Consider the following 26421-nt stretch of genomic DNA (forward strand, 5'->3'; position numbering starts at 1 on the left):
TCCATATCTATCTATCCATCCAATAACTATCAATCTAATATCTATCCATCTATCCCATATCTATCTATCTATCTATCTATCTATCTATCTATCTATCTATCTATCTATCTATCTATCTATCTATCTCTTTCCATCTATTCCATATCTATCTATCCATCCAATAACTATCAATCTAATATCTATCCATCTATCCCATATCTATCTATCTATCTATCTATCTATCCCATATCTATCTCACACAGATGACACACCGTACACAAGGACACGGATAGCATCGGTAAGGGTTTTCCAGTACTTTTATATTGATGAGCTATTCTCAGGGGAGGTAATCAATATAAGATCAGTGGGAGCCAACACCCAGCTCCCTCATGATCAGCAGCCGGATGTATACAGAGGAAGGAGTGGAATAGCCAGCTCCGTACTTTGCTCAGTTGCTGCTGTTGAGTACTGCAGATTACCTCCTATTCTTTTCACTAGGAGTTGAACTGCAGTACCCAGCAGCACTAAACAGTGAATAAAGCCACCGTGCTCCAGTCAGTACTCCTTTTACATCCGCCACCGACACTGAAGAAAGCATGCTACAGTTCGATTCACACAGGACTTTGAGGCCCAATTCTTGTGATCAGGAGGTCCCAGCCATCTGGCTACTATCGATCACAACCTGCAGATAGGTGATAAATATTGTTCACAGGAAAACTCCTGTAAGGTAAGGTTTTACAGATCAAGAAAGATTACTGTCCCCCATTATCATATAGAGAACATACATATGAAAAGGTATCTGGTTTTAATTAGTTAAATTGATAATCATCTTTGTAATATACTTTATATACATACATATTTGTGATATCCATGATATTCACGGATATCACTTGTACCTATCATAGTCTATAACATAGTCTATTCACATGTCCGCGGAGGCATGTCTGATATTGATACGTGGGTTGGAACCAGAATTGGCAGTGTAATTCTATGGGTCCATGAAAAAGTCGTGCTGCACTCAGATGACATCCGAGTGCATCCTGATTTTCCTAGACTATCATAATGGCGAAGGTGGAGAAACTTTTTTTTTCTCTACGCATGAGAAAAACTGATGACACTCGAACCACACTCTAATCAAACTCTGATGAAAGCCTGATTAAAAAAAAATGGCCCTTTTTTCTCACAAGTGGAGAAATCAGAAGTCTGAATGAGTCCTTATGCTGTTGTTCATAGTGAATGAATAGGATTATTTTTTTATTCTCCATCCCACAACAGCGCTTACTTGCTCGTCTTTGCTTTCTATGATAACCATTTTGGCTCCTTTTTCTTCACAGGACATTTTAGCATCTTCAAAAGTATCTCTTCCACTTGAAAAATAGTAGCATTTGTCAGTAAAATTTCTCCATCCATTTGGGCACCCTAAAATGAAGACAAAATCTTTTGATCGATTCTGTAACTGGTTGGAACATTTTACACCTACATAGACTGTACAGAAACATTTTGCCGGACTCTTAGTATTATACGGTATTCATATCTCTCGGCGAGATTCTACCTCCTATCTTCTGAGCCATAACAGCACCCAACAGCACACAATGTATGAATTCTGAAAGGATACAAGTATTCAGACTGCTCCATAATCTGGCCATACACATTACGAAACTGTTGGCAGATCCATTGTCTGAAGACGGCTGCTCTCGGATTAAACTAATTTGGGAATGTTGATATGGTCAATCATTTTTTCCCAAGGGATAAGCAATGCTAAAAGTGTCGGGCAGACATTTGGAAAACGGCTGTAAGGCCAGTTTCACACATCCTGATATTTCCGGTACTGGAAAAACCGGTACCGGAGATATCAGTGTCCGTGTGTGTACTACGTGCGGCAACTGTGTGCCGCATCTGGACCACAAGGACGGCCGCCGGGGAAGAAACGCTACTGTAAGCCGCTGTCCCCCCGGCGGCTGGTGCTGAACGCGGCTGTTATCCATTCTCCCCTGCTATGCCGCGATCAGCGTGAGCAGAGTAGAATGAATGAAAAACTGACCTGCTGTGATCTCCGGACCATGGGAGAACTCAAGTGATGAGATCACTGTGTCAGACCTTGAACTAATCACTTGCATTCCTCCACAGTCCAGAGGTCACAGCAGGTCAGTTTTTCATTCATTCATTCTCCCCTGCTCGCCGGCAGGGCAGGGGAGAATGGATGACAGCCGCGTTCAGCACCTGTTGCCGGGTAACAGCGGCTTACAGTAGCACTACTTCCCCGGATGCCGTCTGTGCACACAGAGGACAGTGTGCACTGTTCTCCATGTGCACGTGTGTGGCACGTTTTGCGGCCCATGTGTCCGGGTGAAAACAGACATGTCAGCGTGTTTTTCACATGGACACACGGTCCGTGAAAACACGCAGACATTTGCATAGACCCATTCATTTGAATGTGTCTACGTGTGTCAGTGTCTCCGGTACGTGAGAAAACGTTCACCACACATACTGGAGACATGTGAAAGGGGCCTAAGCCAGCATATGGGCTTGTTCACATGTTGAGTATTTGCAGTGTTTTTTCTGCAGGTTTTCGTGCACTGAAAATACAGCATTTTTACAGTCTCTGATGCGTTTTTTTTCAGTGCGTTTTTAGACCATCAATTAGTGTTTCAAGTCTACACAACATGTCAATTAGCGGTTTGCAGCGCTTTTCATCCATTCGATGAATGCCTAAAAATGGAACAAAAATACAACTAAAAATACATAAAAAAAAGCATTAACAACCTACATAATGAACACAGAATTTTTCCTGCCAATGCATACGTTTTTCATGCAGAATAAAAAAAAAACACTACAAAAACGCCCTGAGTGATCTTACCCCATATCTATGGTATATGACTAGCTCTACTTCCTCAATGTAGATTCAACCACAGCTGAGATTTAGGAGAGGATTTATAATATTTTGCTGTGCAAAGTCCATATAACTGTATAAAAAAGCTTCTCATTGTTCTTTATCCAGTTCTTGTTATCATAGGATTTTAGCTTTTTTAATTTAGTGTAGAAGAGAAATAATGGGTAGCTCTTTCTTTTCCCTTTGGGTCACAGACTTCCTTTCCTGTATTTTCTTGCATAGACCTAAATTGTCAGAGAAATATAAATCTCATAGACTATTGCGATCTGCAGGAAGTGGTATTGTACGACCATGTCCCCACCAGAGACCTGTGAGTGACATGGTAGATTCATACAGAACCTTGTATATGGGTATAATGTGTAGTGTTGCTACATTGCATTATTCAGACTGCACCTGCCCAACCTTCAAGGGATAAAGAGATGACTCCTCAAACTCTGTCTTAGTCCGGGGTCACACTTGCGAGAAACTCGCACGAGTCTCGCGTCTCAAGCCGTCACTCGGACGGGAGCGCTCAGCTGCATAGAAATACCCGAGTGCCGGCGACAATGCCGGGTATTTAGATGTGAGATTCGTGCGAGTGCAAGAACATATGCGGAATCACCGGCGTTCAAAAGTCGGCAGCGCTTTGGACGGAGCAGACATGTGCTGCATCCAAAGCACTACCGGTTTCTGCCCGATTGAACATACCCTTAGGCTATGTTCACACATAGTTTTTTTGTTGTTTTTTTTAACACAAATTAAAAGCTGCTTTTTTCAGTACCAGCAATAGCTATGCGATTTCAGAAATTTGCACACGCTTGTTTTTTTCTTTCCTAACTGAATTTGAGAACTGGAATCTGCAGCAAGTCAATTTTTTCAGCGTTTTTGCATTAAAAAAAATGAGAATGCGAAAAAATGCTGCAAAAAATGCAATATCCTTTTTCGCTGCATTTTTGTTAAATAAAACAAATTTTATTAAATGTACTCTAGACAAAGCACATGTAATCTACACCCAAAAATGCTGCAATAAAATATAAGAAATAAGCCATGAAAACACCACAAAAATGACAACAAAAATGGTGAACACAAACCTGACAAGTCAGCTTCAGAATACAGTACACATTATGCTACTGCGGCTACACCTGTAGCTAATGCAACAATTCGAACATTTTTAGATTTTTTGTATCAGAACAGTAATTTAAAAAAAATAAACACCAAACGAGCATTCTGCACATGCAGCTTAAAGGGAAACTGACAGGTGATACATGCTATGCAAACTGTGGGCAGCATGTATCAGTCATTAGCTATAGTATCCCATCCATGTATGTTTTAACATGGTTTAATAGCCGCCGGGAACCGAACCATACTGTGCACTAGTTGTACAGGCGGGTCCTCGGCAACTTCTCTCCACCCACTGACAGTGACTCACAAGTCTCCGACTATATGCACAGGCAGGCAGAGGCTTGTCAGTCACTGGCATCGGGCGGGGAGAAGCCGTCGGGACCCCCTTGTTTGACTAGTCAATAGTGCGGCTCAGTCCCCAGCGGCTATTAACAGAATGTTTTTCTTTGAAACGCTGCCGTTTTTCAGAGACAAACTTACATGGCTGTGATTGTACAGCCAGTGCCTGATACATGTTGTCCACAGTTTGGCAAGCATGTATCAGCTGACAGGTTCCCTTTAAATAGCTGTTGTCGGGACACTGATTTGACTGATACATATCCCTAAACATGATGGCAGGGGAGAGTCAGGACGCCCCTGTACACATAGGACAGTTGGTTGGCCCCGCCAATGTTGGCAGGTTTGACTTTAATGTGTGTAGGGGCTTTAAACACTATACACAGAGACAAATATTCATGAAAGTCGCTGTTCTAAGCTGTAAATAGACAGATCTGCGCTGACAGACACTCATTAGAAACATGGCTAAAACTCTAGTGGGAGTTTCTTTTATCTACATCCGCCTACTTTACAATATGCTTACAGATAGAATACAAAGCATTTGCTACTTCATATGTAGATTTGTAAATATTTCACTACGTTTGCTTTTCACTTACCTGGCACTGAAGGGTATATTTCAAGTTCAGATGTGGCAACATCATGTAATGATAGCGATCTTGCAGCATCTCCAGGAGGTCCAGGTGGTCCTCTAGGCCCTACCAATCCTGGTAATCCAGGTATGCCAGGTGGGCCAGGTGCCCCCCTAATACCAGGAATTCCAGGTTCACCAATGATCCCTTTAACTCCTTGTGGGCCTTGAGGTCCAGAGGGCCCTGCAAGTCCATTTGTCCCAGGAGGTCCTGATAAACCTGGATCGCCTTTAGGTCCTGGCTCACCGCTTTTTCCTGGTGATCCCCTTTGCCCTTTATTTCCTTGTGGACCCTTTGAGCCTCTTGATCCTTTTTCTCCTGGGGGGCCAATTGCTCCAGGAAGGCCTTTTTCACCAGCAGGTCCCGGAAAACCTGTTATCCCAGTATCTCCTGTCTGTCCCTTTGGTCCAATTGGTCCCATGGGTCCAAGGGGTCCTCTTTCACCTTTTGGTCCCCTAGGACCTGGTGGCCCTGTAATAACAAAAAAAACAACAATATTCTGTAAATGCTCAAATATACAGTATAATGCACTATAGTGTTTACTCTGTTGTTGTATGTGGCTAAAGAGTATTTATGGAACTTTTTATAAAGGGCTAATACCACGAAACTTGTATTTTTTTTTTAAATGATATACATGTGCTTCGTACAAAATTAGAATATCATCAAAAAGTTAATTTATTTCAGTTCTTCAATACAAAAAGTGAAACTCATATATTATATAGCATCATTAAAAACCGAGTGATCTATTTCAAGCATTTATTTCTGTTAATGTTGATGATTATGGCTTACAGCCAATGAAAACCCAAAAGGTATTATCTCAGCAAATTAGAATACTTTATAACTCCAGCTTGAAAAAATGATTTTAAAATCCGAAATGTTGGTCTACAGAAATGTATGTTCAGTAAATGCACTCAATACTTGGTCGGTGCACCTTTTTCATCAATTACTGCATCAATGTGGCATGGCATGGAGGCGATCAGCCTGTGGCACTGCTGAGGTGTTATGGAAGCCCACGTTGCTTTGATAGCAGCCTTCAGCTCATCTGTATTGTTGGATCTGGTGTTGTTCATCTTCCTCTTGACAATACCACATAGATTCTCTATGGGGTTAAGGTCTAGCGAGTTTGCTTGCCAATCAAGCTCAGTGATACTGTTGTTTTTAAACCAGGTATTGGTACTTTTGGCAGTGTGGATAGGTGCCAAGTCCTGCTGAAGAATAAAACTTCCATCTCCAAAAAGCTTATCGGCAGAGGGAAGCATGAAGTGCTCTAAAATTTCCTGGTAGCGGCTGCGCTGACCTTGGTCTTGATAAAACACAGTGGACCTACACCAGCAGATGACATGGCTCCCGAAACCATCACTGATTGTAGAAACTTCACACTAGATCTCAAGCAGCTTGGATTGTGTGCCTCTCCACTCTTCCTCCAGACTCTGGGACCTTGAATTCCAAATGAAATGCAAAATTTACTTTCATCTGAAAACAACACTTTGGACCACTGAGCAACAGTCCAGTTCTTTTTCTCCTTTGCAAAGGTAAGACGCTTCTGGTGTTGTCTATTGGTCATGAGTGGCTTGACAGAATAAATGTGACATTTGTATCCCATGTCCTGGATACGTCTGTGTGTGGTGGCTCTTGAAGCAATGGTTCCAGCAGCAGTCCACTCCTTGTGAATCTCCCCCAAATTTTTGAATGACATTTTCTTAACACTCCCTTAAAAGCTGCAGTTATCCTGGTTCCTTCTGAACCTTTTTCTACCACACTTTTTCCTTCCACTCAACTTTCCATTAATATGCTTGGATACAGCACTCTTTGAACAGCCAGCTTCTTTAGCAATGACCTTTTATGGCTTACCCTTCTTGTGGAGTGTGTCTATGACTGCCTTTTGGACATCTGTCAAGTCAGCAGTCTTCCCCATGATTGTGGAGCCTACTGAAACAGACTAAGGGACCTTTCTAACACTTTGGAAGCCTTTGCAGGTGATTTTGATAATTATTCTAATTGAGATAATGACTTTTGGGTTTTCATTGGCTTTAAGCCATAATCATCAACATTAACAGAAATAAACACTTGAAATAGATCACTCTATATGCAATGACTCTATATAATACCGTATATGAGTTTCACTTTTTGTATTGAAGAACTGAAATAAATTAACTTTTTGATGATATTCTAATTTCGTGAGAAGCATCTGTATATAACCACAGCTGCAAGCATGTCTACTAAATGTAAATGTTTTACCACTTAGGCCATTATTCCCAAATCTCAGTTTTTTTGTGTTGGGACCATAATTTATTTTAAACTTTTCTTCAAACTATAGTGTATTTTAGATGCTACAATTAAACCCACTAAAGTAACAAAGTTCAAAGTCCCAATGTTTCCCTATTTAGTATCCTACCTACTTCTATAGACAATCTTTTGACAATATAGTAGTCTCCTATTAGGTAGCTGACAGGTGAATTGGTCATGATGCTATGATGCTGGAAGTTACTGCCTCAGACACTTTTGTAGAAGATGCCTGAGCGGTGACGTAGAAAGTGTGTCTTAGGGCAATAAGATAAGACTGTGATATTCCCTGCATTGGTAAAATGGCATGTAGTGAGGACTCAACCGAGCATTGCTGATCATGAGGCTTAGTAAGATCAGGAGAGACATTGTTTTTAGGGTATGTGCACACATTGCGGTTTCTGCTGCGTTTCCGCAGCGTTTTTGGCTCTGCAGAAACGCAGCAGATTCTGCTGCGTTGTACAGTACCTTTATTTCCTATGGAAATAAAAAAAAGCTGTGCACATGCTGCGTTTTTTTCCGGGCGGTTTTCAAAACGCAGCATGTCAATTGTTTGGTGCAGAAACGCTGCAGTTTTACACCTCATCCATTATGAGGTGTAAAACCGCAGGGCAAAACCGCAGAAAAAACGCAGATAAACCGCAGAAAAACCGCAGCACTTTGTCCTGCGGATTTCCTGCGGTTTTCTCTACAAAATCCGCAGAGACAAAAAAACTATGTGTGCACATACCCTTAATCTTTAAAGCAAATGGGACCTAAGAGGAATAGATTACGACTGTTATGGAGTGCTGTATTGTAGCTGCCAGTGACCTGCTATGATTTCTGTGTCTGCCACTTATCTATCTGTGGCCACCATGTCATCCTATTATTCTGTCAGTATGTCTGTGTTTGCAGCTTCTTTACTATTATTATGTCAGACGTCAGTCAGTATGTCCTGTGTCTGCGGCTTCTCTATGTGTGGCCTCCATATCTTCCTATTATCCTGTCAGCTGTCAGTGAGTATGTCCTCTGTCTGCGGCTTCTCTATGTGTGGCCTCCATATCTTCCTATTATCCTGTCAGCTGTCAGTCAGTATGTCCTCTGTCTGCGGCTTCTCTATGTGTTGCCTCCATATCTTCCTGTTATCCTGTCAGCTGTCAGTCAGTATGTCCTGTGTCTGCGGCTTCTCTATGTGTGGCCTCCATATCTTCCTATTATCCTGTCAGCTGTCAGTCAGTATGTCCTCTGTCTGCGGCTTCTCTATGTGTGGCCTCCATATCTTCCTATTATCCTGTCAGCTGTCAGTCAGTATGTACTCTGTCTTCGGCTTCTCTATGTGTGGCCTCCATATCTTCCTGTTATCCTGTCAGCTGTCAGTCAGTATGTCCTCTGTCTGCGGCTTCTCTATGTGTGGCCTCCATATCTTCCTATTATCCTGTCAGCTGTCAGTCAGTATGTCCTCTGTCTGCGGCTTCTCTATGTGTGGCCTCCATATCTTCCTATTATCCTGTCAGCTGTCAGTCAGTATGTCCTCTGTCTGCGGCTTCTCTATGTGTGGCCTCCATATCTTCCTATTATCCTGTCAGCTGTCAGTCAGTATGTCCTCTGTCTGCGGCTTCTCTATGTGTGGCCTCCATATCTTCCTATTATCCTGTCAGCTGTCAGTCAGTATGTCCTGTGTCTGTGGCTTCTCTATGTGTGGCCTCCATATCTTCCTATTATCCTGTCAGCTGTCAGTCAGTATGTCCTCTGTCTGCGGCTTCTCTATGCGTGGCCACCATGTCTTCTTATTATCCTATTAGTTGTCAGTCAGTATGTCCTGTGTCTATAACTGCAGTTTCTGATGGCGAGGTGGTGGCAGATAGTGAGAGACCTGAGTTACTTGAACACCTCCAATAGAAAATAACAAAAGGAAATGGCATCAGATAAATAGTGACAGCCCGGACTGCATGCCCTCCAGGGAGGTTGGGGGAGGTCATCATGACTAGGGAGGTATGCTAGACTCTGTTTGGTGGTCAAGGAGTTAAGTTTCAGGTGGTTTTGTGCAGGAAATCTGTGGTAGGAGAATAGGTGGGCTCTAGTTATAGGATAATTGTGATTGGGTGAGGGGTGGGTTTAAATGGAGGGGTATATATAGTTGGGATAATTAGTGGGTCCATTATTCTGCTGCTGGACCTTTGCTGTGGACTTGGACCCGTATTGAAATATCCCGCCCGCCGACCCTGTTTTTGAATACTAATGAGGGGATAATAAAAAAGCGAGGATAGGATATTGTTATTTGTTGCAGTAGTATGCGGGAAGAGGAGGGGGGACTTTGAAGGAGGTGGATTGCATTAACGCAAGGTGGGGGGACTCTGTGATTGTACGGGGGACCACCCCAGGTGGTGCTGTGTTACCAAAGCAATTGTGTCCTATCCCTACTGAGCTCAGGCCTCAGAGGGACATTTTGTATGGGCAACTTTCAGCAGGGTGCCCTCAAGCCGATGCGGTGTGACTGATGGCGGTGAGAGCAGCTGATTGTTGGATAATGTGGAACGGAGCCTTCAAATCCCCCCCTTCTCTTTTTCTAGGTGGTTTTATGATATGGATATACATTGATTTGCATTTAAAGTTCTATTTAATGATGTTATTAGTTAATAAACTAGGCTGTTGTGGCCTTTACATCCAATATCTCGCAGTGAGTTATATTAATTTGTTTGGGTAATTGGTTGGGTTGCTGGGAGGCTCTTACAGGTATGTGGGGGGCCATTTGTCACACATTCCCGGAGTCAAGAAAAAGTGAATATTGTAAGTAAATGTTGTGATGATGATGCGATATCTATACTTCACTTGCTGTATTGTTGAGCGATTGTATAAAACCCATGTCCAACCAATGTAGCTGTGAAGAATATTATACGAAGTGATGGATTTGTCACTAGATTGCAAGCTTACATGCCAATAATGGAGTGTTTTTTCTGCTACTGTATAGTGCTTTGCTGTGAGACGTTTGAACAGAAGTGACATTTTGTGTGAACCCTCTACATTTTGGTAAGTATCATTGCAGTGATGAAAGCAACAGGCAGTTTTGGAGCTTACAGCCTCCACATTTTGATCTGTCCTATGGCTTCCGTACTGTCAAATTTATCAAAGTTTAAAGGGAACCTGTTAGCAGGTTTTCCCAATATACAGGTCTGTACAGGCACATTTGATTTTATTGGAAAAATCTGCTGATAGGTTTCTGTTAACGGACAAAATATTGTGCTGACAGAGTGGACTGAGCATGAACGAACAATGGACCATTTCTGCCAAGTCTCAGGGTCCTGTCAGGCTGCCCTGGTTTTCTACCTTTTGGGGGGAGGTACTTACCATGCTGCGTTAGTATCACAAGTGGAACAGTGTTCGGTGTTGGGGACCGTATTGCAAGGATTACAATTTTTTTTATGGTGACACTGCTACAGGCTACAGCCCCTGATTTGCACAAGAAATCTTACTCACAGAAGCATAGCTGTGGAGAGACCACACAATGATTTATGGTGGGCCTGCAGTAATTATGGAATTGCTTGGTCAGTAAGGACCATGAAGGCAGTGCTGAAATAACCAACCCAGACTATATCTCGAAGGACCATTTTGTATTTGGCCTCTGTAGTCTAACCCTGAGGAGGGCACTAAGAGGTTGTTTTGAAGCAGATGTTTCAGCTACTCTCATCGATCTGGTGAGAGAAGCCTTGCAGCTGTAAAAAGGAAGACGAAGATGCTACCTGCCCACATGATGAAGGGGTCTGCCAGTCCAAGCAGCGTAATGTGCTCCAAGTCTGAGCCACTTGTCCCATTGTCTCAGGACTTGAGTAGGGAGTTGGGAGATACTGTTATGGCAGTAAAGCAGGAGATGACCTGCAGACATGTTAATCACATTAACCTTGCAATTTTTCATCCCAATACCCATCTGTAAATCCAAGATGCTGTTGAAAATGTAAACAGGCAGACCAGTGAAACAAAGTCAGATCAGACAAGCTGAACTATTATCTTCTGGGTCTGCCACAGCTAATATGTCATGTACAAGGAGAGCCTACCCAAGCCCAAACCATAGATGGTTATCTATGGCGGTGAGAATGAAATTGCTAGCCTCTGGAATAACTGGAATAGTCATGTGCTTTAATGTTAAACGTAGATATGGTTTTATCAATCAAAGTAGTAGTGAGGACATCTTTTTACACCACACTGTCATCACTAGAAATTATTGTTTAGGGCCTCATTCACACATTGATGAGTCACATACATATTCTAGCCATGGTTTTAACAGATAGAACACACACCCATTAAAGTTTAGCGGTCGGTGTACGTGTTCGTGTTTCTTGCAGATCGTGTGTTCACGAAAGATCATAGGAGCCATGTCCATTTTTGATTGGCATCTTGGAACAAAATTACCCCTACAAGTCTATGGGTCAGTTAAAATCATGGATGCCATTAGTGTGCAATCCGTGTGGTGTTCGCAATTAACACTGCAATATATAGGAGAAGCTTTTCAATTTATTTCAACACTGATGGTAAAAGCTAACACATGGACCGAACACTGATGAAACTGCTATGGTTTTTTTGCGTAGTGAAAAATCACTAATGTCTAAATGAGGCCAAAGTCCCTAAACAGTGTTGGTGATTAGAGATGAGCAAACGTCGTCGGCTCCCTCCTTATTCGGCAAGCTATAGTGCTTACTGAAGAAGCTGCAGTGGGAACCCGGATATCCGGAGCGCTCCCGATAATCAGGTGTCCGGCGCCGCAGATGCATGTGTGCCGGCTGTGTGACAGTCACAACACATGCATGGAAAGCCTGTTTTGTTGGGCTCTCCATGCATGTGTTGTGTCTGTCACACAGTCGTGACACAAGCAGCTGCGGTGCTAACAGCTGATTATCGGGAGCGCTTCAGGTATCCGAGTTCCCGCTACAACTTTTGGTATGCACTATAGCTTGCCGAATAAGGAAGAAGCAGACGATATTCGCTCATGTCTATTGGTGATGGACAGATGGGTTGCGTTTGATTTGATGGATGGAGCCAAAGGTGCTAGGGCTGCCAATGTTACAGGCCTAGGAAAGATAAAAAATGAAGCGCACTCTGCTTTAGGTAAGAGGTGCTGGCTGAAATTGGGTGAACCCAAAGTAAAATAGAAAAAAGGAAACAGCCGCACTCAAACAATACAATACTTTGCAAAATAAATTCATATTTATTTACAAGTGTAAGTAATACCACAGCAGAAACAAAAGTTTTTAGGGAAGATAGGTTAACGTTTCGACTCTACCAGGGTATTTATCAAAACCTCACTGGATAGAGAATAGGTTTAACATAGAATTCTAAACAGGATCCCATTAAGAGCTCAGTATTGGGGAGACAGAACGTGTCATGCATTCCTTGTGGTGATGTAGTCTACATCCTATTCACTATCCAATGAGGTTTTGACAAAGACCCTATATTCACTAAAATCCTTTGTTCCTGCTGTGGTATTACTTACACTTGTATATAAATATGAATTAATTTTGCAAAGTATTGCATTGTTTGAGTGCGGATGTTTCCTTTTTTCAATGTTACAGGCCTAGTCGGTGAAAGTTGCAAAGTTGCACCCAATAAGTAAGGAGGTGAGATTGCGCACAATGTGAGGAATCCCACAACATCTTAATCCAAGCATCTAAGCACATGTCCTCCTCCAGCCATACACAAGCAATAAGTAAGCAAGGGCTGAAATCATCTATTTTGCAGAACTATACAGAGAAAAAGGTTTATGACAAAGGTAACAGAAACCCAAAGACAACCTTTGAAAAGTCATCATATTGCAGATCTATAAGTTTGAATAGTTGTCTAACTGTCCAGTGAAGGTCAATATTTTAGTGAAAACAGCAAATGATATATCAGACAAAGGAGTAACTAACTATGGATGAAACACGTAGGGCTCGTTCTCCGGAGTGTAATGTTCTGGGATTGTTAGGCTGGGGTCACACTGCATTATGGGAGTCCGTTTAACGGACTGCATTACACCGCGGTATAACGCGATGTAACGCAGTCCATTAACGCTGCCGTTGACCCCCATTATGTGGCGCATCGCGACGCATGCCTTAAAGCGGCACGCGTTCGCAATGTGCCGTCATTCACTGATGGAGCCTCAGACGCGGGCTGCAGCGTCTGAGGCTCCGTCACCGCTAGCGCTGATGAATCATCAGCGCTAGCGGTATAGCATAACGCATATCACGTTATGCTATAGCGTTAACGCAGCCCGTCAATGCTATGCGTTGAACGGGCGGTGTTAACGCAATGTGAACCTGGCCTTAGCTGTTCCTAACACCTGTAGTGTCCACTACAACTAGTGGTCACTCCTATTATTTATCTACCTAGGAAATATTGTATCTTATATCATAAGATTGTTTGTGAGCACTCGGGGGCAGGATCCTCTCTTCTCCTGTACCAGTCGTGACTTGTATTGTTTAAGATTACTTGTTTTTATTATATATACCCCTCCTCATATGTAAAGCGACATGGAATAAATGGCGCTATAATAATAAATGATAATAATAAGATGCAGGACCACCAAAATGAGTGAATACTCCTTTGACTGATACATCAGTTGCTGTTTTCACTAAAATATTAATCCCTAATATTGGCTGTAGGTTATAGCGACCTTTATATCTAATCTGAGATATGTTGGAAAGCTATTATGCAGCCTCCTATTACTAACCTAGTAGAGATCACATCCTAGCATTTATTAGGGGATTTATATAAACAGCAATAGTCCTAGTATAAATTAATATACGGTATACATATTAGTGGTGCAAATAGGGAAACCTACAATAGTCGGTACAAACAATATCTATCTCATATAACTAGCATTAATTCTGTACTCCTATTTAGTCTGTGTCTTATTATAGACATATAATGAGATACTAATAGTTGACACTAGGGTTCTACTGACAGACCAAATATTTACCTGGTCCTGTGAGATTTTCTACTTTATTTATCATTAATTGTTTTGTGTATTTTAATATAAAGATTAAAATATATATTTTAATATCTTACTCCAATGGGATTTGACAGTGAAATTAACACATCTAAAACCACAATCAACGTCACTGGGCCTAATAGCAAATCTATGCATGTATATCACCAATAGAAACATCGGAAGACCAAATAGAAAGAATATATTACTTTATTGATGCAAATCTAATGTCTAAAAAATATTATAAGTAACGAGGCAGCATACAGTGAGGCTAAAGGTAAGGACACCTGTGCCAAAAAACATGCATCCCTGCTATGCCAAGATATATCATGCACTCTGTACCAGGCAGCAAAATGTAAAAACATCCAACTGAATGTGAAAAGAAGTAGATCAAAAATATTACAAAAACAACAGTAAATGTAAAACTATAGTGGAATACATGATTACATAACCATAGCAGAAACCCTTCAGACTAAATGCAAATGCCAGCAGTGTTTAAGCCTAGATAACAGTGCAGAAATATATACCTGTAGGGGAGAGAGCCAGGGACTGTCATTGCTGTGGACGGCGCAAGCACAGTCATCTCTAAAAGATATTATTGGGCTGAGAACGCCATCTGTGCACGCGCCGCCTGCAGCAATGAGGGCACCAGGCGAGATCTCAAACATAGGAGACAGGTAACTTAAAAAACAGTGACCTTCCATTCACAGGCTGGAGGCAAGTGGAGGTGTCGGGGAATTACAGACAGTGCAGCAAAATCTAATTTGCAGAAAATTTCAAATAGTGATTAAATAAGAACAACAAAGCGGATTTCTTCATTACATGATCAATGTAATCAGTATCTCAGCACCATTTCAGTCACGTCTTTACAAAATTGTTCTGACATTCCTCTTTAAGGGATTCCAGGAGGACCTCCATACGCTTATCCCATATACCGTAAATGTTTTTAGTTGGATTACCCGATAAAGTCAACACATTAAATTAAAAATTCTGTAATTTACATTTCTATTTATGTTAACATTCTTAGAAACTCACGGACCACGAGTGATAGAGTTATACATTCACTTTCAGACTTGTTCTTCATTTAAAGATGACACTATGGAACAGTTAAACTGTAGCTTTCGGTTACTTCTTCACCAGCTGCTCACTGTATATGTTCTCAATATATTTACTGCATTGCTAAATGAAAAATTCAAAAATACGCTAAAAAGCTCCAAAAGTGAAAGCTATTTATTCATTTTTTTTAACTAAAAGCCAATAATTATGAATTTATATAGGTTAAGTAAAAAATATATGTATAAGTAAACCATATCCTACCTTGCAATATGGTGAAATTCTTTATGAGTTGTCCATGCTTTGAATCAACCAACTTCATCTCTTCCATGATAATTGATAAATTGGCTACTTCGTTATCTAGCCTTTGTCTCATTGTATCCTGTTGAGCCCTGAGAGAAGATGTGTCTAGCTGAATATTGGAGATAGAGCTATTCAGCTGACCCAAATCTTCTGTATGTTTACTCAGCGTATCGGTGCAAGTTGTTCTTACATCATTGAGATTGCTTGTCAGCGTCCTTAGATGATGAGCAGTGTAACTTATATTGGTAATAATACCTACGATATCTTCTTCAAATTTCTGGAAACGCTCTTCCAAATAGTTGAATTTGACATTTGTCCTATTTTCATATTCTTTATGATAATCCTGGAGATCCTTAAGGTTTTGTTCATTTGATTGCGCAGTCATAGTGATGTTTTCAATCTGAATGCCAAGATTGTTGAGTTGGTTGCTCATTTCTTCTACGGTCTCATTGTTGGCCTTGACGAGAGCAGAGTTATTTGTGGCAATGCTTTGTAGGTTCTGGACTCTCTCTTTCAACCAGTCTGTATCCTTTCGAGTTTGAAGAACAGCTTGTTGAAGGCTTTGAAAATCATTCTTGATACGCTGAATAGCTTGGCTCGTATCATCAACAGACCTCTGCAAAGTGCTTATAACTGTCCTTTGCTGAGTCTGCGTCAAGTTTAAGTTACTTATACTCATAGAAAGGATGTTGCTTGCCTGCATTTGGCTTTGAAGATTTGTCTGCAGACTGCTGGTGTCCTGCTGTAAACTGGAAACGTAACTGTTATATACCTGCAGTGTTTGATTGACTCCATTGATCATCAGAGAGTTAGTGTCTAAGGCAGTTTTCATTTGGCTTTGCTTTGAATCTAGAAGGCCATCGGCTTCTTGTAGTTTCTCCAGGGTATCTTTGTTTCTGCTACTTTTTTCTGTAATCTCACGTAGTTGTTGACGAATGGCTAAGATATCCGATCTCACACCGGAGAGTTCTGTGTTAGTGTTGATTGACTTTTCTCCAGCTTGATCATCTGCAAAATATATATCACATGCCAGGAAGTGATACACTCTCAAATTGGCCATGTTGTCATATATTTATCTTTTCTACCATAAACTGAGGTTTTGTTTCAGTGACTCATTCTGAATTGCGTTCCAATCACCCTGATGACATGTTTAAAAAAATCTCCAGAGGCAAATTTCCTCATCCAAGAAAATCTATGCAAATGGATGATAAACAAAGGAATTTGGCAAAAAGTAGGTTTGTTACATAACAGCTTTTGCATGGACACCAAGCTGCTGTTTTCTTCTGTACAGATAAGCACTTCTGGTTTTATAAAAAAAAAAAAAAAAAAAATCAGAAAAAATGGGGGAATCCCACAATGTGATAGAAGATAATTAGCAAAATTAGGAATTTAAAACATAACATTTAATAAATCATTAAAAGCTCCAGGACACAACAAAACATATAAAATTAGATCCCTAAAGGACCTGAAACACAACCAGCAAGTTCAATCAGGGCACCAATTGTGTATACTGTACTAGCTATGCCAGTACCACTGACATGTAGTGAGAATCCTAATAGGGTATTACAGAGCCATATGAAATAATTAAACTGAAATGGTCTGACTCAATTCAGGTTAGTGTTCGGACCTCTGGCAAGGATTTGTCAGACATTCATTTGGAGCTGTGGGCATTAAGTTGCTGAAAAGTCATCCATATCATGGGTTGAAATTGTTAATGCCTAGGGATTGGAAGCTCTTTCTTTTCACCTGGTATGGTGGAGCCCTCCATCGTGGCTGCCATATCTCCTGATCAGTCCCGGATGGGATGAAACGTGTCGTAAGGCGGTATTTACTCTTAAGTGGCATTAACCTGTATTGGGTGAGACCATTCCATTTTTATTATTTTATATGGATCTGTAATACTCTATTCCAATTCTCACTACATGTCAGTGGTACTGGCATAGCTAGTACAGTATAGACAATTGGTCCACTGATTGAACTTGCTGGTTGTGTTGCAGGTCCATTAGGGCTCTTATTATTTATGTTTTGTTGTGTCCTGATTTATTAAATGTTATGTTTTAAATTCCTACTTTTGCTAAATACCAGTTTTTCTTGTTTGCATTGTTTTGCATGTAAAAATCAATCCGGAAAATGGATTTACAGAAAGCTACATCCACCTGGTATGAACACATAGAGGCTTTTGCATATGGAAAAAAAATACATGCATTTGCACGGAAATCTAAGTCAGAAATCTGAGACTGATTCTCTGGTTTCTGTCTTGGATAGGAAGCATACAGTTTTAACTGCCTCAGGTCCACTCATGGATTGGCACCAAACAATGTGGCTAATCTGCATGTCACTACCCACTAGAGTTTGGTGACAGAATCCGCTAATATAAGTGACATGTCAATCAAACAAGGTGAGACATTTTAAGAATGGTTTGTACATGGATTTTTGGACAGAATATGCACCAAAATTAGCATGAAAAAATACTCCAATCTAACATACCCTCAACACTGTTCAACAAATTAGTCCTTGGAAAACAGTTTTGCCGGATGGCTGATGTACATTTCCATTAAAATTTTGGGTAAAAAATGGCACACTTCTTAACCTTTGACTTTTCTTAGTCATGTCCTTAGACCTAAACTGAAGATCTTGGCGAAAAAGGCTAACGTTATGTAAACCTTAAAAATAAAATACATTTTGTGTACTCTTCTTTTAACTTGATAGATAGTTGTGTAAACCACTAATGAACACCAGTTTTCCACTTTAGGAAATATGCCAAACAATTCATATCTTACCTGTGTAACCATTGATTGTTGTGATGTAATGGAAAATGTGAAGATTTTTAAGTAAGACTAGATGAACACTGTAAATCCACAAAATATCCAGCACTCGTCATTGTGTTCATAAAAAGCTGAATACTTTAGAGGGTCATTTAAAAGCTTAGATAGTAGAAATGCGTTGGCTGGAATAAGGCGCCCTTTCTTTTTCCCATTTTATGTGCCACCATGCATACATTTTATGCTGATTGTCTCTACCACCAATGCTTTTAAATGATTTAATAAAGCATTCAACTTTTTTGAAGACAATGAATAATGGCTATTTTCATATATTTATCTATCTCAGAGTATTAGCATTGTGCACTGGACAGTTGAGCTGATTGAACCTTTTCCTCTATATTAGATGAAGACGGCGTCACATGAGTGCGATGTCGAGATGAAAACATTGGTCATATAGGTCATTGACTAATTGCTTTAAATATTTTTTGAAAAAAAAAGCACTTTTTAAATTGAAGCCAACAAAATGATCAGCTGATGATACTATTGATGGTATCTTTTAGTCTCTTCAAGGTGGATCTGAATACCTTTCTTGATCAAAATACTATTACAGGCTTAGGTTCTGTGATATATTATTGATCCAAGGAATCTGTCTGATTGCCATAAGTTGAGTCGGGATGGAAATTTTGTCCTAATATGTGGCAATTTGCATCTACCACATGGGGTTTTGGCCTTCCTCTGGCTCAGCATGTAAGGTTATAGATTGAACCTAATGGACTTACAGTTGTGGCCAAAAGTATTGACACCCCTGCAATTTTGTCAGATAATACTCAGTTTCTTCCTGAAAATGATTGCAAACACAAATTCTTTGGTATTATTATCTTCATTTAATTTGTCTTAAATGAAAAAACACAAAAAGAATTGTCCTAAAGCCAAATTGGATTTAATTCCACACCAAACATAAAAAAGAGGGTGGACAAAAGTATTGGCACTGTTCGAAAAATCATGTGATGCTTCTCTAATTTGTGTAATTAACAGCACCTGTAACTTACCTGTAGCACCTAACAGGTGTTGGCAATAACTAAATCACACTTGCAGCCAGTTGACATGGATTAAAGTTGACTCAAACTCTGTCCTGTGTCCTTGTGTGTACCACATTGAGCATGGAGAAAAGAAAGAAGACCAAAGATTGTCTGAGGACTTGAGAAACCAAATTGTGAGGAAGCATGAGCAATCTCAAGGCTACAAGTCCATCTCCAAAGACCTGAATGTTCCTGTGTCTACTGTGCGCAGTGTCATCAAGAAGTTTAAAGCCCATGGCACTGTGGCTAACCTCCCTAGATGTGGACGGAAAAGAAAAATTGACAAGAGATTTCAACGCAAGATTGTGCTCATGTTGGATAAAGAACCTTGACTAACATCCAAACAAGTTCAAGCTGCCCTGCAGTCCGAGGGTACAACAGTGTCAACTATCCGTCGCCGTCTGAATGAAAAGGGACTGTATGGTAGGAGACCCAGGAAGACCCCACTTCTTACCCTGAGACATAAAAAAGCCAGGCTGGAGTTTGCCAAAACTTACCTGAAAAGGCCTAAAACGTTTTGGAAGAATGTTCTCTGGTCAGATGAGACAAAAGTAGAGGTCATGGGTCTTCCAGCAGGACAATGACCCAAAACACACTTCAAAAAGCACTAGAAAATGGTTTGAGAGAAAGCACTGGAAACTTCTAAGGTGGCAAGCAATGTGTCCAGACCTGAATCCCATAGAACACCTGTGGAGAGATCTACAAATGGCAGTTTGGGGAAGGCACCCATCTAATATCAGGGACCTGGAGCAGTTTGCCAAAGAAGAATGGTCTAAAATTCCAGCAGAGAATTGTAAGAAACTCATTGATGGTTACCAGAAGCAGTTGGTCGCAGTTATTTTGGCTAAAGGTTGTGCAACCAAGTATTAGGCTGAGGGTGCCAATACTTTTGTCTGGCCCATTTTTGGAGTTTTGTGTGAAATGATCAATGTTTTGCTTCATTCTCTTTTGTGTTTTTTCATTTAAGACAAATTAAATGAAGATAATAATACCAAAGAATTTGTGTTTGCAATCATTTTCAGGAAGAAACGGAGTATTATCTGACAGAATTGCAGGGGTGTCAATACTTTTGGCCACAACTGTATGTCTGCCTTCAACCTTTAAGGTGTTGTCCAGTCTAAAATGACAAGTTTGCAGTCACTCTATGTGACTACAGACATGTGAATCCTTAATGTGAGCTGAATACAAGTGGCCAGAAACAGTCTAGTTGGCTTATGGGAGGGTGTAAGCATATCGCATACTTGTGGTCACGTGACCGCCGTTCCAAGCGCTGACACTGGAGAACCCTCACAGCGTGCAGTGCGTGCATTGTGAAGAATCACAGATCTGCAATCACATAGAATGACTGCAGACTGGTTGTTTTAGACTATATGTAAACTATAAAACTATGAAATGTAGAGTTATTGAAAGCCGTTAAATGATGGTTGGGTCCATTAGATGGGAGAACTGTCAGCAGCTTTCTGTTCTGCCTTACAGAAGAGAGCTCCTTTCTAATAGGGCAAATAAAAAGGATTAGGTTCATGACGCAACTCTTCTAATAAAAGATAACACCTAGAATTCTGGTAATGATAGAGCTCATAGGCAATAAGAAAATGAGACTTTACCTAGTTTCTTCAGATTCTGCTCCACCTCAGTGATCTTATTATTGTATCCTCTGTGTGACTTTTCTATGTCATCGGAAACACCATCCATTCTTGCTACAACTGGAAAAAGAGACAAACCTTTAGCTGATGTACATGTTATTGGGCATTTGTGTAGTTGTATAGCGAGATCATGTCCTGGGTTGCGACAATTGGTCCTTAGATTAAAAAGAGCTGACTGTAATAACGTAGACAAAAGATGTTAACATCTTAATACCAGAGATTAGTGGACGTTGGAGAGTATAACAAATGCTAGGGCTGTAATGACCATCTCTTTGTTTGATGGTGTATTGTCCGAATAGTCCATGTAGGGTTCATCTGATTTTCTAACTAATGTCCTCAAAAACATCCTGGTGGATACTTCTTCACAATGCTATTAAATGACAAAAATGATAAATCTATCTCGAACTTTGTGTCATATTTTTTTCTATTAAACTTGGGATAAAACCAATATTATCTTTTCAAAAGCACACTCACCATTCAGACTCCTAGTTTTATTTTTTCTAGAACAGTTATGAAAGTCAATATTCAGATTGAGTCATAAAGCACATTTTTTTATTTTATCTTGCATGACGGCTCATAATATTTGTTTAACATTGCATCTACTAAGTTATAGCCTTTTCTTCTAGGATGTGCATGACTGCCGTCAACTTTGAGATTCATCAACTGCCTTCAACTTTGAGATTCATTTTATTTTTAATGGGGGAAAAAAGGAGAGTGATTTGAACTTTTAGAATTTTTTTTCTAATTTTTGTTATATTTTCAAAAACATTTTTTATCTTCTTTTTACTGTATTTAATAGTCCCTTTAGGGGGACTTGAATCTGTGATCACCTGATCACTTCTGCTATACATAGCAGTGGATCAACACTGCTATGTATGAATAAAAACACAGTCTCCTATGAACACCAGCTACAGGCAACGTAAACCTATTAATAGACGTATGATAAAAGGGAATCTGTTACTGGGTTTTTGCTGCCTGATCTGAGGATAAAGACAAAGACCCTGATTCCAATGCTTTTTTACTTACTGGCTTACTTACTTATTGCTGTAGACCACTAGACAAAATAAGAAAAGTAACTTAAAAAAGCAGAAACTCTCAAAATTCTACTCAAAAACTGGTTCAAAACCATTGGACTGTGCCAATTAATTTCTATGGGAAATCCACTGTGTTGTTCATATGAGGATTTTTTGCAGCTTTTTTTTCCTGGAGAGGTTTCGAAAAACTCCTGGGGGGGGGGGGGGAAACAGCTTGTCACTTTTTTGAAGTGGATTTTGAAGGAAACCTATCCAACCTAGGCACTGTCCAATCAAAACGCTGTAAAAAAAACTCTTGTGGAAAAAACTTCCTAAACTCTTCAAAACAGCTGAAGGAAATGCTACAAGAAAAACTCCTCCAAAAGATCCCTAAAAAGGAAAGGTTCTTGAATCAGTTTCTGCTGGAAAATTTGCTGTTTTTTTAAACTCTTGAAAAAAAACATGGTTTGAACATTCCTTTAGGGTTTGTGCACACTTAGTGTTTTGAGGAGTCATTTGACTACTTGAAAAAATCCTGAAAAATGCTTGAAGGACTCTTCCTACTCTTTTCTATTGTAAGGCTATGTTCACAAGTTGCTTTTCAGCTGTGTTTTTTTTCCCTCAGGCAAAACTTTCTCTCTTGGCAGTAAAGAAGCTGCTTACAAACAGGTTTTGCTGCGTTTTTACTGCTGCGTTTTTGTTGTCTCTTGTGCATGTTGATTAAGTTTAGTAGCCCCAAAAAAGCATGATTTCATTTCCTTAGGTTTTTGCACCAAAAACACAGTAAAAACTGATACCTGATGTTTTTTCTGCATTTTTGCACTCACTCATTATTCCCTATGGGTGAAAAAACGCTGCAAATAAGTAGAAAAAACGCTGAAAGAAGTGACATGCTGTAAATTGCAAAAACGCAGCAGTTTTCCAAACCAGTCAGGAAAATAAAACCAAGGTGTGTGCATGAGATTGCTGAAATCTCCTAGACTTTGCTGGTACTGTAAAACACAGCTCAACCCCTTTACCCCTAAGGGTGGTTTGCATGTTAATGACCGGGCCAATTTTTACAATTCTGACCACTGTCCCTTTATGAGGTAATAACTCTGGAACGCTTCCATGGATCCTGGTGATTCTGACATTTTTTTCTCGTGACATATTGTACCTTCATGTTAGTGGTAAAATTTATTTGATATAACTTGTGTTTATTTGTGAAAAAAACTGAAATTTTGTGAAACTTTTGAACATTTCGCAATTTTTCAACTTTGAATTTTAATTTCCTTAAATCACAGAGATACGTCACACAAAATACTTAATAAGTCACATTTACCACGTTTACTTTACATCAGCACAATATTGAAACAAAATTTTTTTTGTGTTAGGAAGTTATAAGGGTTAAAAGTTGACCAGCGATTTCTCATTTTTACAACACCATTTTTTGGGGGGACCACATCACATTTGAAGCCACTTTGAGGGGTCTATATGATAAAAAATACCCAAAAGTGATACCATTCTAAAAACTGCAACCCTCAAGGTGCTCAAAACCACATTCAAGAAGTTTATTAACCCTTCAGGTGCTTCACAGGAATTTTTTGAATGTTTAAAATAAAATTAGCATTTAACTTTTTTCACACAAAAATTATTTCAGGTCCAATTTTTTTACTTTCCAAAGGGTATGGCCGGAGTCACACTGGCGAGGAATACGGGTGCGTGAGAGGCGCAAAAAGCACGCATTAGACACGGACCAATGATTCTCTATGGGGTCCCTCGCACCAGCCGTATATTTCTCATCCGTATTCTACGCTCCGTGCCACTCGCAGCATGCTGCGATTGTCAGCGTACTACGCCCGTAATACGCCAATGCAAGTCTATGGGTGCGCAAAAAATACGGATTACACACGGACCACACGTGTGACTTGCGAGAAATACGCACCAGGTGTCTTTGAGCAAAGCCGGCAATTCAGTGCGGGATACAGTAAACTCACACTGACAGGTTTAATAAAGATAGAAAGAATAGATATAGACACATAGAATACATATATATATATATATATATATATATATGCATTCTATGTGTCTATATCTATTCTTTCATTTCTTTATTAAAACTGTCATAGGGCTCCATTATATGTCCATTTTGCAAGCCTGCGAGAAAATCTCACCATACGGATGCCATACGGATTACATACGGATGCTGACATGCGCAAAATACGCGACCACACCTTGATTACGGATGACATACGGAGCACTGTTTAGGGGTCTGTCATCCGTATTATGCATGTAAAATACTGACTGTATTTTGCGCAGGTTAGTGTGACTCCAGCCTAACAGGAGAAATTGGACTGCAAAAGGTATTGTGAAATTTGTCCTGAGTATGTTGATACCCCATATGGGGGGAACCACTGTTTCGGCGCATGGCCGAGCACTGAAGGAATGGAGCGCTGTTTGACTTTTTCAATGCAAAATTGGCTGGAATTGAGATAGGATGCCATGTCACATTTGGAGAGCCCCTGATGTGCCTAAACAGTGGAAATCCCCCACAATTGACCCCATTTTGGAAATTAGACCCCCCAAGGAACTTATCTAGATGTGTAGTGAGAACTTTGAACCCCCAAGTGCTTCACAGAAATTTATAATGTAGAGCCTAAAAAATCATATTTTTTTCCACAAAAATGCTATTTTCTGCCCCAATTTTTTATTTTCCAAAGGGTAACAAAAGAAATTGGACCCGAAGAGTTATTGTTTAATTTGTTCTTAGTACACTGATACCCCATATGTGGAGGTAAACCACTGTTTAGCACGCATGTCAGAGCGTGGAAGAGACGGAGCACCGCTTGACCTTTTCAACGCAGAATTAGCTGGAATTGAGATCAGACGCCATGTCACGCTTGGAGAGCACCTGATGTGCCTAAACAATGGAAACCCCCCAACTCTTATTCCAACCCTAACCCCAAAACACCCCTAACCCTAGTCCCAACCCTAACCCTAACCCTAGCCCTAACGCTATCCCTAACCCTAATGGGAAAACGGAAATAAATAATTTTTTTATTTTATTATTTTTCCCTAACTATGGGGGTGATAAAGGGGGGTTTCATTTACTATTTATGGCGGGTTTTTATGTTTGGCAGCTGTCACACGCTAAAAGATGCTTTTTATTGCAAAAAATAGTTTCTGCATCACCACATTTTGAGAGCTATAATTTTTCCATATTTTGGCCCACAGAGTCATGTGAGGGCTTATTTTTTGCGGGACAAGTTGTTGTTTTTATTGGTACCATTTTTGGGCACATGACATTTTTTGATGGCTTTTAAATTTTTGGGAGGCAATATGAACAAAAACCAGCAATTCATGAATTTCTTTTGGGGTGGGGCGTTTATACCATTCTGCGTGTGGTAAAATTGATAAAGCGGTTTTATTCTTCAGGTCAGTATGATTACAGCGATACCTCATTTATATTATTTTTTAATGTTTTGGAGCTTTTATACAATAAAAACAATTTTATATGAAAAATAATTATTTTTGCATCGCTTTATTCTGCGAGCTATAACTTTTTTATTTTTTTCGCTGATGATGCTGTATGGTGGCTCGTTTTTTGTGGGACAAGATCATGTTTTCAGCGGTACCATGTTTATTTATATCCGCCTTTTTGATCGCGTGTTATTCTACTTTTTGCTCGGCAGTATGATGATAAAGCATTGTTTTTTTGCCTTTTTTTAAGGGGTTCACTAAAGGGGTTAACAAGTGGAACAGTTTTATAGGGGTTGTAGCTAGGGATGCGGCAATACTAAATATGTGTACTTTTATTGTTTTGTTTTTTTACATAAAGAAATGTATTTATTGGGGAATATTTTTTTTCTTTATTTAGGAATTTTTTAAAAATATTTTTACATATTTTTTTCACTTTTTTACTTTGTCACAGGGTGGGACATCACTGTATTATATCAGATCACTGATCTGAAACTTTGCAGAGCACTATGTCAGATCAGCGATCTGACAAGTAGTGCAGGAGGCTTGCCGGTGCCTGCTCTCAGCAGGCACTGACAAGCCACCTCCCTGCAGGACCCGGAAGGAACCCGCAGCCATCTTGGATCTGGGGTCCTGCAGGAAGGAGGCCCTCGAAACAACGTGATCACATCGCATTGTTCTGAGGGTCTCAGGGAAGCACGCACGAGCCCCCTTCCTGCGCGATGCTTCCCTATGCCACTGGAACACTGCGATCATGTTTGATCGCAGTGTGATGGGGGTTAAAGTGCCGGAAGCGGTCCGTGTCCACTCCTGGCACATAGTGCAGGGTGTCAGCTGTGATAATCAGCTGACACCTGGCCGCGATCAGCCACGCTCCCCCTGTGAGCGCGGCTGATCGCGTATGACGTACTATCCCATCCATGAGCATTCAGGCCCAGGGCACCTGAACGGGATAGTACG

At 40.3% G+C, this 26421-nt stretch overlaps 1 protein-coding gene across 1 annotated transcript in view; it reads right to left on the reverse strand.

Annotated features, from left to right (window-relative positions):
* Window positions 1-26421, reverse strand: part of COLEC12 (collectin subfamily member 12) — a 212455-nt gene that overhangs the window by 24923 nt on the left and 161111 nt on the right. The window contains exons 4-7 of the mRNA XM_073550867.1: window positions 20954-21052; window positions 15470-16516; window positions 4903-5406; window positions 1262-1398 (exon numbers count right to left, since the gene is read on the reverse strand). Of these exons, the coding sequence (XP_073406968.1) occupies window positions 1262-1398; window positions 4903-5406; window positions 15470-16516; window positions 20954-21052 (1787 nt within the window). The remainder of the gene's footprint in view (window positions 1-1261; window positions 1399-4902; window positions 5407-15469; window positions 16517-20953; window positions 21053-26421) is intronic.

This window comes from Dendrobates tinctorius, unplaced genomic scaffold (genome assembly GCF_039654945.1).
Source record: "Dendrobates tinctorius isolate UK_male_01 unplaced genomic scaffold, ASM3965494v1 ptg000171l, whole genome shotgun sequence".
NCBI lineage: Eukaryota > Metazoa > Chordata > Amphibia > Anura > Dendrobatidae > Dendrobates > Dendrobates tinctorius.